Raw genomic sequence first — 12475 nt, 5'->3', positions numbered from 1 at the left:
TTTGGTGGTTCAAATTGTTGACTTTTTGTGATAGTTTATAGAGGTAAAAGTGGGATTCCCCATTCACTATTAGTAGGCTGTGAATGAATTGGACCCATTGGAGTCAACTGAAGCAATAGGAGCAAGGCATTGGGAGCCTTCACTGACAGCCATCCCTTAAATGGGCATTGATCAGAAAGGGGACATGTTAGGAGGAGGTAGTGATATTGTTGTTAAATGAGAAAAAAAAAAAAAAAAAAAAAAGGAAGAAGAAAGGGTGACTGACACATTGCAGTTAATTGGGAGCATAGGCTGAGGCATGTGCAAGCATGGTTGTGGAGATTAAAAAAGAAGAGCCCATGCTAGGTGTAAGTGTCAAGATGAAAACTCTTTTTTAACAAATTGCTGGACTCTCTCTGGCAAGAATTGAGAAAAAAGAAAACAAGACAATGAGTGAACAAGACAAGCCTTTTGCTTTTCACCCTTCTCTCTTCCTTTGTAGCTGGACCACTGTAAACTAAGGAATCTTTTCTTTCACTTCTCTTCCCCTTCCAAATTGAAAGTGACATTAAGAGACATTTCATGAGTTTTACCTTCTTTTTTTACTTTTTACCCTCTCTGTTTCTGTTTCTTTGATATTTATGAAAATGAAAGTTTAAGAAGAAGAATAAGACTGAATAATTTCCCGATAATTTTCATAATCTACAAATTCTGGGATAATCTCAAATTCTATTAGCTCTTATCTTTATCGCTATCGTTTTCTCCGTATTCAAAGTAAAGTGGGTGCATTCACATTCTCAAAACCCACAAACCCACAAGAGAAATCATAGTTTACATCCTCCTGCTTCCTTAAGAGATGATAAGACCCACCTGTTTCCTCTCTTCTTCAAGAACAGTGAAAGAAAAATAGAAGAAAAGAGAGGTATCCCTTGGGATCCATAAAGTGGTGAGTCATATAAAGCTTTTTTTTTAAAAAAAAATTTAATAAAAAAAACGAAGGGTTCAAAAGGGTAACTGATGGAGTTGTGGCCATGTGACCCAGTTGTGATGATTGAGACATGGACTCGTGCCCTTTGCAAAGGTGGAGCCTAATCATGTAGTGGCATTCATGTCCCTTTTACCATGTGACCATCATCCACACATATCGTCCCATACGCAGGCAGTTACGAGTTCCCTATTTGATCTAATTCTCATGCCTAATCACTCGGAATCTAACCGTCCAGATCATGAGATGGGCCAGGTGGTGGGACCACCAATCTGAACATTCTAAAATCATAAAACCCCAAAAGGTGGTGATGAAGATGGATACCAAAAACTACTTTCAATATAATTAAAAAATAAAAAATAAAAAAGCAAAAGGGGCTTCTTTAATTAATATAAAACCTTACCCTATATGCAAGAAAGTGACTCTCCGTTACTTTTTCAGTTATCTAAAATCATTATATTATAAATATTTCCCTAAGTTTACAATATGTTACCATTTGAAACACTTGGCCCATGTCCACATACCATACATTAATGTGGCCAAGTTGGTAGGTCCCATCTCTTGTGATGAAAGAGTTTGATTGCTTGATGGGGACGGCACGATAACCAGCCGTTTTTTTTTTTTTTTTCGGTCTCTGATCGGATCAGGGGAACACGTGTCGAGCGGGTGGGACCCCAGCTGGGAAGGTTGCTTCTTCGTGAGGTTGAAATGATTCACACTCCACATATTTTATCAGGATGATTTTTAAAATAAGATATTTATTTATAATTCCCTTCCCTAACCTACACCTGCGTGCCACCTTTTAATTTTTTGGTTTATTGAAGTGGGGTCCATCACAATAGTGATTTGAAACAGTAGTGATGAAACTCTCCAAACATTCAATGCACTTCGCTTTTGATTCAATGTACACTTTCGTGCTTAAGCACATACCGTTGGATTTATTGTTTTGCTTTAAATATTCCGACCCCACTTGAAGAGTTGTTCTAGATCAGACTCAATATTACAGAGTTACAATTCGAGACGATCTCAACTTTTATCTAAGGTTCCACCGACCAAAAGGGTGACCATCCCTTGTTTTTGTTTTTGACCCAAATCAGCGTGTGATGGACCTAATTATGTCCTGAATAGGGAGAGAATTGTAGAGGGGAGGTTAGTGATCCAAAATGGCCAAAAAAAAAGGCATTAGAGAAAGAGAGTGGTGTGTCTATTCAGAATTTGGATAGAAGGACTAATCACTATTTATTATAGGGTTGAGATTCAGTTGTAGGTGAGGGATGGAGTCAACTGGGGTTTGATTAATCTAATAATCCTCTTTTAGGTGTATTTCTTCTTTGGACTTGTTTGGATAGCGTAGTTACTTGCTGATAAAAAAAAAAGGGAAATACACTTTAGACAAAGGGAGAGTCTTATCAGGTTTGTGTATGTGTTTCCAATGGGTCACATCTTTGTCTCATCATGATATGTTCACATAATTCCTCTTTAATTTCCCAACTTGTTTGTTTCCTTTCTCTTCCATCAATCATTTTACACTTCCTTCTCTATCTCGTTGAAAACTTGGTTGCTATAGGTTTGTGAGTATGGGACAAAAAACTATTCTGGCAACTGGGTGTGTTTGTTTGAAGGGTTATTTGACTTAGGATTTTAAAAGTTTTATTTAATAATTTTTCTCTAACAAAATGATGAAATTTCAGGAGAAAAGAAAAGAAAAATGAAACTTGAGAGAAATTTTTAATCATAAATTTTTTTAAATGTTATTTATTTTATTTTCCGCATATATCCAAACAAGAGAAAATAATAAACCTCTTTTCTTTTATTTTCTCTCCACTTTCTACTTTCTATGTTCCAAATGTCAGAGTGGTTCCGTCCACTCTTGTAGGCGGTAGTTTTCCGCACCTAACAGATCGGTCTGTTGGGTGTATTGGCTAACCGCTGTCAATAAGGAGCTCTTAGAAACAACTTTTTTTCTTCTATCAAATTGTTAATATTTTTCATATGAAGATTAGTATCCGACAATTAATTAAGGTTCCTTAGGGTTTAGAAAACTCAATTGTCTATCTTGATTTGCTTGTAAGAAGGCATCTTTGAGTTACAATCCACAAGCAAGAGAAGCACCCATTTTTTTTTCTATTTCTTCCATTGAACAGTTTGGCTCCATCACGTTCTTATTTGAGTAATGGAATCTTTACTCTTTGGGGAACAAGGTTTATGGCATAGTTTAAGGTTTATGACGTTGGATTAACACTAATTAATTTTGGTTAAAGCTGATTGCGTGTGGCTCACCAAAGCTACGTAGCTGTCTTATTCAACTTTACAAATTTGACAAGACTAAGGGGGAGGACTAAAAGATGATTACTTCAAAACTTCAACGCTACTCCTACTAACAATATGACTTTGCTTCATTACCTTTTAATCCCATTACTTTTTTTCTTTAATTTTCTTTTAAACCCACTTCTCTATCATTGCATGGATGGTGTTTTTAGGGTTACAAAATGCATGTGTTCCATCTAAATCATGTCGATATTTTATGTGGAAATGTACAACTCTTGTAGTCAAAAAAACAAACGAATCGAACTCAATTTTACGTGGAAATATACAACTCTTGTAGTAAAAGAAACAAATAAATCGGACTCTATTTTACGTGAAAATGTACAACTCTTGTAGTAAAAAAAAAAAAGAATCGGACTCAATTTTACGTGGAAATGTACAACTCTTGTAGTAAAAAAAGCAAACGAATCGGACTCTATTTTACGTGAAAATATACAACTCTTGTAGTAAAAGAAACAAATGAATCGGACTCTAATCGGGTCAAAATTTTACGTGGAAATGCACAAGTTTTGTAGTAAAATAAAAAAAATATATCGAGATTAAGTAAAGTAAACTTGAGTTATAAGATACTAATCATGCAGGCTTAATTAGTGGGTCCACATTCTTCATTACAAGTGACCCCAATGTGTAAAGTCTTCATGCTACTTAATAAGCCTGATGTTGATTGTTTCTTCTTCCAAACGTACTTATTTTTGTTATGAAAACAACCCCACACTCTTTCTCTGTCTGTTTTTATGTGGTGGACCACACAGACATAAATTAGGGTCCTACCGTCTTTTCCCTATAAGTTTTCTTATACGTATTCAAACTCAAATATTCCTGGTAGTATATACGTATCTGTTGTATATCGATCAATATACTCCGTATATGAATCGTTATACCGGCCAGGGCTTACGTAACGGATAAAAATGGGATCTTCCAAAGTGCCGAAATTCCGGCGGATTACTGAAAAAGTTAAAAACCGTGCTAAATCAAATGATGAAGTCATCATATGATTATGGGACTCAAATTTCGGCCCTTTGCGTCATATGTGGGACCATTTCCCAAGAAAACGACCCTATCATGTTTCTTACCGCTTAGCGCCACTCTCCAGCGGGGAAGCAGGAGCGAGTTAAACTGGGAAATTTGTGATGACTCACCCAACCCAGGTAACTCGTGCGCCAAAGTAATTCAAATAAAATACCAATTCAGATCAAGATTTAATGGGTCCGGATTCGCATTTCTACGGTCACGATGGCGGTACCCCTACGGCGGCCGCTTTCCCCGGCAAAAGCGTGTGTAAATTCGATTTAGGGAAGTCCGTCAGGCCGAGGAATCAATCGGACGGCGAGCGTCGTACAGCATTCGGATTGGATTGGAACAGAATCTATCCAGTTGAGAGGAATAGGATCGCGGCGCACGTGAGACAAACTATCTCGCACGTGTAAGAACAGGCGAGCGATCGCTTCTTCGCCATTTTTTTTTTTTTTTTTTTGCCCTTCACTCTCTCGTCTTTATTCCCTGCCTCGTGAACCGTGCAGTGACGCACATGCTGCCGGCCAGATTTCTACAGTTTGTCGGAAATATTTTTACTGGATTTACCAATTTACCCCTTTTACGTGGAACACGATGGTATCCCACAATTTTTATTTTATTTTTTTTTACTTTTTTGAGCTATTGGGAGTGAGTGTGGTTTGTTCTTAGGGTTGAGTCAGTTGCCACTATTTTTTTCACTATATTAACCTTTATTTAATAAATTAATATAAATGTTAAGAAATCTTTTAGATAATATTAGTAGGATTTCATGTTTTTCAATTAATTCAGGATATATCATCCCCCTTTGTATAAATCTGTAACCTTGTTACATAATCATAATCGGAAATTATAGATTTATTACAATATACTTTGTTCTAGTTTACTAAGTAAAAAAGTAATATTTATTTAATCGACCAATGAATCTAATTATAATTTGTGTTCTATAATTCTTATTTAGTTAATTTAATTTCCGATCGACCTAATTTTGCATACTCATAAACAAGGGACACTAAGCACATTGGATGTCTCACCACATGACAAATAAGATAAGAAATCTTAGTGTGTGTGTGTGTGCTAGCATTAAAAATTGTCATTTTGTGCATCTAACCACTCTACAATGTGAGTTTATTCTTATTTTATTTTTAAAAATAACGAAATGTTTTTTATTCTTTGATAAAGAGGGGAAAAAAAAGGGAGGTAAATAGAGAGTGGAAAAGCGGGCGGAGGGTCATTTTCGTGAAGAAAACTTTAGATAACAAACTGGGGCTGACCACTGAGGTGTCGCAGAAAGAATAGTTTCGAGGTTAAAAGGAAGCCAGAGCCTCAGCGTCGTCTCTCGTTTGTCGCTCCTTGCGGCGACTGAAACCCTTGCGTTATCATCTACATATAAAAGATAGCTCCTTCGTGTTCGATCCTTCTCAGTTCTGGTTTTCAAGCTGCATGCCTCCCGCTGTTTCTCTTCTTATTCTTCCTCTTTCGACCTGTGTCGCCATTGACGTCTGCTCTGCACCTGCAACCGTTGATCCTCTCTTTCTTTCTGTTAACTGAGATAAATGATGCACAAGGAAGCGAAGCAGCTAGATCCTTGTAAATGGGTTTTTTCCTTTCTTCGTTTCTTCATTTTCTGTCTTTTCTCTCTGCAAAACCCCAGAACTCCCTGAGTAATTTTTTTTTTTTTTTAAGAATTAAGCGAAAACAGTTTAAATTACGATGGGTCAAACATATTTGGTTTCAATCGTACTATAAAGTGGATAGTTAAAAAAAGTTCAATTAATTGGTTCAATTAAAAGGAGGGAGATCAGTGTAATGGAGTGGGAAGGGAAAGAAAAAAGCTGTTCATGCAGAAAGAAGACGTAAATAATAGAAAGAGAAGCCTTTAAGAAGAAAGAGATAAGAAGCAGCAATAGATTCCTGATAAGAATTGTACAGGGAGAAACAGTGCATTCACCACATCAAAAGCTTCAAAAGGAAGACGAAACTCCGGTAGTAGCAGCGCCTTTGTCGACTAATACCACCATTAGTGTCAGATCACCCAAGTTCTTCAGAGGCAGGCAGGCAAGTGAGGAAGAAAGAAATACAACATGGGAAAAGATGAGAGAAAGAGAGAGAGGGAGAGAAGGCAACACTATATTTTATATAGAATCTTTTTAAATAAAAATAGAACAAAACAAGGAAAATTTGCATTTCCGGACAAAATAATGCTGCTGAGACGTTGTTCTTGCAACTGCTTGCTTTCTGTTGCTGCTGCTGCTTGGAGTGTAGTCCACTTTGATCTGCTTTTTTATGTATCATCTCTGGCTGGTGGGTTGGCTGGCCCTCTTATCCTTCTCTTTTGTTTAATGCTCTTTCTTTCTTTTCTTTTCTTTTCTTTTCTTTTCTGAGTGACTCTCCGCTGCGTGCTCCTGGTGGCTGTGAGCTTATTCTGGGCAGCAATTTCCTCCGTCCCTTGGTTGGAGTCGGGTCTTTTATTCCAAAACAAATCAATAAAATAGCAAAGGATCGAAGCAACACAACGAATCTCGACCTCAAATGAAAAGGCTACCTAAAATAAAAGCTTCATGGAAGAACAATAATGAGGAAGAATAGAAAGGGAGGAAAAGGGAACAAAGAGGATGGGGTTTTGTGGGAGGGGAAAAGGTTATTCAGCTTGGATTTAGGTTTCTGGATGTGTTTTTTTTTTTTTCTCTCTTTGAGCTCTCTGAACGTAGGTACATATGGTACAAATGGAAAGAGAAGGGAGGATGAATGACAGATACAGTGAGAGGTGGTGGGTTTATTGAACCATGGCCAAAAATGAACCCGCCGTCGTTGTTGCCGCCGCAGCCACATTTCCTCCACCATTAGATGAACTCGTATTTTGCCTTTGGAACTGAATCTCATACGTCATCTTTGTATCTTCTTCGTCATCTTCGTCTTCGTCGTCTTCTTGATCGAGATTATCGCTGTCCTGCTCCTCAAGCTTATCGTAATCGTCCAGTACTGATTGTTGCTGGTGCTGCTCAATCAACTCCTTCACAATGTCTTCTGGCTTCAATCCAAAACAAAAATCAATTGAATTCCCCAAAAAGAGGGGAAAAGACGAGATATTATTCAAAGTTAGATCTAGCTTTGGAAATCGAAGCAATGCTTACCTTCTTAATTGCTCCTTCCTCGTAGAAGCTTGGTGTTAGACCTCCATTACTTGTCTGCACCTGCAAACTGGACCCTCCTCCCGTGCTGCTGCCATCGGTGTTTCCGCCGTTCTTGTTATTATTATTGTTGTTGCCATTCTTGACGTCTGTCTCCGTCTGCGTTTGAGTACTCCCCGGGGGCGGCATAATAGCCAGAACGTCACTTCTTTCTTGTGCGCTGAGATTGGGATTCGGTGGGTTGGGCTCAATTTCTTGGTCATGTTTGCTTTGGGTACCCGGCACCGCACTGCTACTTCCGCCGCTCCCGCCACCGCCTCCGCCGAGTATCTTCTTCCTATAGAGGGCATCTAACTGATGGAAATATGGACAAGTTTTTGCGTCTTCAGGCCTCTTCTTATTGCTCTCTTTTACCTTCTTGAAGTACTTGTTGATGTTTTCCCATTTCTCTTTGCATCTCTTCGCACTTCTGTTGTAACCCATTCGCTGCATCCCTGCCGAGATCTCTTCCCATAATGGACCTTTAGGCCCGGCTTCCTGGTACCTCGCTTCTAACCCGCTCCTCATCTTGATCAATGCGCTGACTTCTGCCTTGGGCCAACGAGATGATGCCGGATCGAAGCTGCCAGTCGGCACGATTTCATGTTGTAGATGCGGTTGATCTTGGCCTGGTATTGCTTCAGATGAGGAAGATGGCAGATGGTGACGAACGATATCAGCAGTTTGAGACGGCTGTAGCTGTTGTTGCGGCTGCGTCTGGTGGTGCTGATGATGGTGTTGCGACTGCGTGGGCTGCGGCGGTGGCGGATTAACTGTGGGAATTGCGATGGCGGTGACAGCCTGGGCCGGAATCTGTATAGTCTGGCCGGTGATCTTCTGAAGAAAGGCGATGACGGCGACGTCCCTGGACGCAGCCATGGCCCGCTCCTGTGACATGAGCTCGTGCTCCCGGCTCAGCCTGGCCATCTCCTGCCGCTTCCAGGCCTCTTCTCTTATCATCCTATCCTGCTCTCTCTTTTCGATCGTCTCCAAAAATCTCTGCTGCATCGCCTCCTGCCTCTCCATCACCTGTTTCATTAGTCCTTCGAAAAAGGCCATCATCTTCCTGCTCCCCGAGTCAGATCCCGAAGGTCGTTTCCTCTTCCGCGTCTCCATGCTGGGACCAGCCTCCTCCATATCCTCCTCGGAGTCATCCTCCGAGGAAGAAGAATTCGAAGAGAAACTGATCATCCCAGCGGCAGCCCCAGAAGCTGACACCCCGGTGGCGGGCCCGGCAGTTAAATCGGGGATCATTCTCGGCATGTTGAGTTGAGCGGAAGGACCGGAGGAGACCGGAGCAGGCTGTAACCTTCCGGAAGATCCGACCATGGGATTAATCCCGACAGATATAGGAGTAGCAGCCAATGGGTTGGAAGAAAGGGTGGAAGCAGGGGCGGTAGTTCCGGCGGCGGCGGCGGCACTGCTGCTGTGGAGGGCTTCGAGCTGGGTGAAGAAGCGATAGCTCTTGCCGTCTTGGCGGCCTGCACGGCCTTCCTTGGTTCTCTTATAGTACTTGTGGACGTTTTCGAACTTCTCTTTGCATTTCTTTGCGCTCCTGATGTAACCCAGCTCCGCCAACTTCCTGAAGAATCAAAACCCACCCACCCACCACCACGGACGAGGCAAAAAGAAAAGCACCAGAGAAAGAAACAATCAAATATCTGTGTGTGAATGATTACATCTGTACTCGTATTTGTAATAGAAAAAAAGAAAAAGCAAACGGGAGCGGAAAGAAATGCATGCGTTTTTATTTTTTTTCTTATCTTTTTTCTTTTAATTTATAAATATTTGGCGTTTTTGTTATTAAATGAATTAAGCGTATTTGGGATTGGTGGGTCTCGATGCACTGGATCTGGGGCTACTGTTATCGAATTCAGAGAGAAGAGATGCCGAGCTCGTGAAAGAGCCTGAAGCGGCGGGAGAGATCTCTGATTTCTCAGAAGGAAAAGCAGCTTAAGGCGATGCCAGCAGCAACAGTTCTCTCAGAATCCGTAGTACGAAAAAGTCCAGATCGTTAGCTCAATCCTTCTCTAATTTAATATCTACTCCCGTTACCGTGAGCTGAAATCGAAGAGAGCAGGCAGAGAGAATTCGGCCGTCTGGGCTACCGCCGAGCTCCTACAGATCTGCAGAGGAATTCAGCAGAGTAGGGAAAACGGGAGACCAAAAAAAAAAAAAAAAAAAAAGCTAGATCGAAGGAGTACACCCCAGAAGTTGGGCATCTAGTTATGAGGGAGATTGGAATTCCGTTTCGTTTTTTCTGTAAGAACCGAGCTGAGACGGTAGCTAGCTAATATTTTCTGTATTGGCTTCTTTACCTGGAGACGTCTTCCCAGAGAGGGCCTTTAAGTGTTGCGTCGCGGAAGGCGGCGTCCATCTCCGACCTAATTTTCAAGAGGGCCAATGTCTCCTGTCGGGGCCACCTATTTCCGGTGGTCCCTCGCTCGGCCTCCTCTCCGGCTAGCGCACCCTCGTCGGGAAAATTGCTCGACACTGGAACCAATTCCTCGAAATTCCTTGCAGGCGGACGACTGCTAATGGGCGAAGCGTCCTCCACCAGCGGCGGCTGCTGCTGCTGCTGCTGCTGCTGTAAGTGTTCGGAAGTGGAAATTCCGAGCATGTGGGGTCGTCCAGTTGAAGCGGCGAACTGGGTCATCTCCGGCGAGACACCGTACTGAGACCCACCACCTTGTTGCATAATTGTATTGCGCGAATTTTGTCACTGTTCAATTCGAATACTGGGTTCTTCCTCTCTCTCCCTTTCTCATGAGAGAGAGGAAGGAGCAGAAAGGGCAGAATTGGAGGAATTGAGAAGAAGGGTGGAACTCGGAACAGAGAAGTGGAAATTGGAAAGGGAAATCAGTACAAGAGGAGGTGAAAAAGATAGAGACAACTGGAAAGAGCGATGGATAGAGAGAGAAAGAAACTAAGAAAAAGTGTATGTAAGAGAGAGAGAGAGAGGAGAAGAGAGGTCCTCTCACAACTTACAACAAGCGCATACTGAAAAGGAAAAAGAAAATAAAAATTCCTCTGTATAATTTAAGGGCATAAATGGATGAAAGAGAGACTAGCAGCAGAAGCGCGATGGGAAGCCTGGACTGAAAAACGGAGTTGGAAAAGGGAGGTAAGAGGAGACTGAAAGGCTAGATGATGATGATGATGGTGGTGGTATTGGTGTTGTTGATGATGATGATGATGATGGCTCCGATGATGATGATGATGATGAGTAGTGTAGACACTAGAGAGAGAAAGAAAGTTTCTATCTCCGTTTTTTTTTATCTGCCGCCCAGCGTAGAGAGAGAAAACTCAAAAAAATGATAAAACAACTGAGATGCTGCTACTTTGCAGCTAATAATAGTTGAAACTTGAGGGTAAGGCCGGAAGGGTCGTAATAATGTGTCGGGCATCCGCTGGAATCCGAATATCTCCGGTTAAACTAACAACCCTCACGCTCCGGTTAAAATATCAAATTTTTCTTCTTCTTTTTTCTTTTTTCTAATAAAATATCAATTAAATTATTGCAGAAAAAACAACTGGAGAGATTGTTCTCTCAAAGTAAGGGATCCTATTCGGCCTACCACGAGAACCACCCTCCCCAAGTTTCCCCGTGGCCCACTCCTTTTATCCCACGTGGCTCCACCGCTCTCGCTTCTCATGGGCTTCTCACTGTCGGGCCGAGTTCCGAACCCGCCCTCAGAAATTATTGAGAGGGAAATTGAAAAACAAATGAGTTTCGGAAATTAAAAAAAAAAGGATCGGGGGCAGACAAGAACACATTGCTACAGCTGTAATGTGGGGCCCAGTGAAGGGAGAAAGCGGGGTGGAACGTGCCGGGCGTTTATCGCGGATCCCGCAATCCCCAACTGCCAGGCATCCTTCCACGTGGCTCCTGTATTCCAAAATTCCTTCGGACTGCCGAACGATCCGTTTTCTCGCGCCGCGAGATTTTCCTCCCATTACGATTCTTATTTTTCAATTGCTCTTTGTGGTAATTTTACCTGTCACACGGGTGGCTCTCACCCTTTTTATGCTTCCTCTCTTATCAGTTTTTCGGGTCGATATAATTCCACCAGGTGGGTCAATTCTGGCAACGCGTTCAAATCGAACGACCCGACAGCCCAAATAATGATCACAAACGGCACTTCCCTTGCTCTCGTAAGGGACCGGAAAGACGGTCGGGCCTGATTTAGGCCAGGTTCGTTTTCCGGTTCGAAAACCGAGGGGCACAGTCGTCCAAATACATGTATTAGTCGAAGTTACCCCTACTGCCTCATTTCACATGGCAAACGTAAAAACGAAAATGAAAAAGGACAATAAGAAGTAGATCTATCATTTGAGGCGAGACAAAAGGGTTGAGTTGGCATTATTTGTTCACACGTGAGAGTAGGCCATGGCAGTGAGTCATCGGATTCGCACGTGGTACGTGGACAGGTCATCTCGTCAGGCAGCCACATGTACATAGTAATTAACTTGTGGCAGAAATTAACTTCTCCTTTTATCTAAAAATGGTACCCACACACCCCCATCCATCCATTCGTGTGGGTCCACTCTCCCACCTGACAAAATAATTTCAGTTGCTTAAATAACCCATTAAAATAGCATTATCGCACCTTCAATTAACTGACTTAAATTAGGAATTTTTGGGAGTGAAAATGTGTAGCTAAATTAGAAACTCAATATATTTGTTCTCACTTATCGAATGACTGAATTCCTCGACACAAAGCAGAAACATATTTGTTTCCGGTAAGATGTTTATGAGAGAGGGGTAATCAAAGCGTGATTGATATTTTGTGCTAGTTTGGACGTAGATGGGTGGTCTGAAATCGTGGGTGGATAAGTCCGAAGGAAAAATATCTACGAGCTCATGGGTTGCATGGCGGTAAAGTAAGTCGGAGAAAATTAGGAGTTTTGTCGTTCGAGCTATCCGGACCCAATTCTCTCGTCACTGTCTCCTATTTTACCTAACTTTTCCTAATGAGGACCCAGCCCACGTTCACATTCACGC

At 41.7% G+C, this 12475-nt stretch overlaps 1 protein-coding gene across 2 annotated transcripts; it reads right to left on the bottom strand.

Moving 5' to 3' along the window:
- Positions 1-6645: 6645 nt before the first annotated feature.
- LOC137947793 (trihelix transcription factor GTL1-like) lies at positions 6646-10673 on the bottom strand. 2 transcript variants are annotated; one of them, XM_068793565.1, is made up of 3 exons: positions 9789-10673; positions 7435-9052; positions 6646-7331 (listed from the first exon to the last, which is right to left on the bottom strand). In XM_068793565.1, the coding sequence occupies exons 1-3, from the start codon at positions 10166-10168 to the stop codon at positions 7077-7079; spliced, it is 2253 nt and encodes a 750-aa protein (XP_068649666.1). In that variant the 5' UTR covers positions 10169-10673; the 3' UTR covers positions 6646-7076. The 2 variants fall into 2 exon arrangements, with proteins under 2 accessions (XP_068649666.1, XP_068649667.1); XM_068793566.1 differs by having other exon boundaries at positions 7217-7327.
- Between the last annotated feature and the right edge of the window lie 1802 nt (positions 10674-12475).

The sequence above is a fragment of the Aristolochia californica genome, unplaced genomic scaffold (genome assembly GCF_029961685.1).
Source record: "Aristolochia californica isolate CCGP_79_NKW_82.1479 unplaced genomic scaffold, dmAriCali1.0.hap1 SCAF_13, whole genome shotgun sequence".
NCBI classification, from domain to species: Eukaryota; Viridiplantae; Streptophyta; class Magnoliopsida; order Piperales; family Aristolochiaceae; genus Aristolochia; species Aristolochia californica.
Note: the sequence above shows the minus strand (reverse complement) of the source record. Positions and strands in the feature narration are given on the sequence as shown.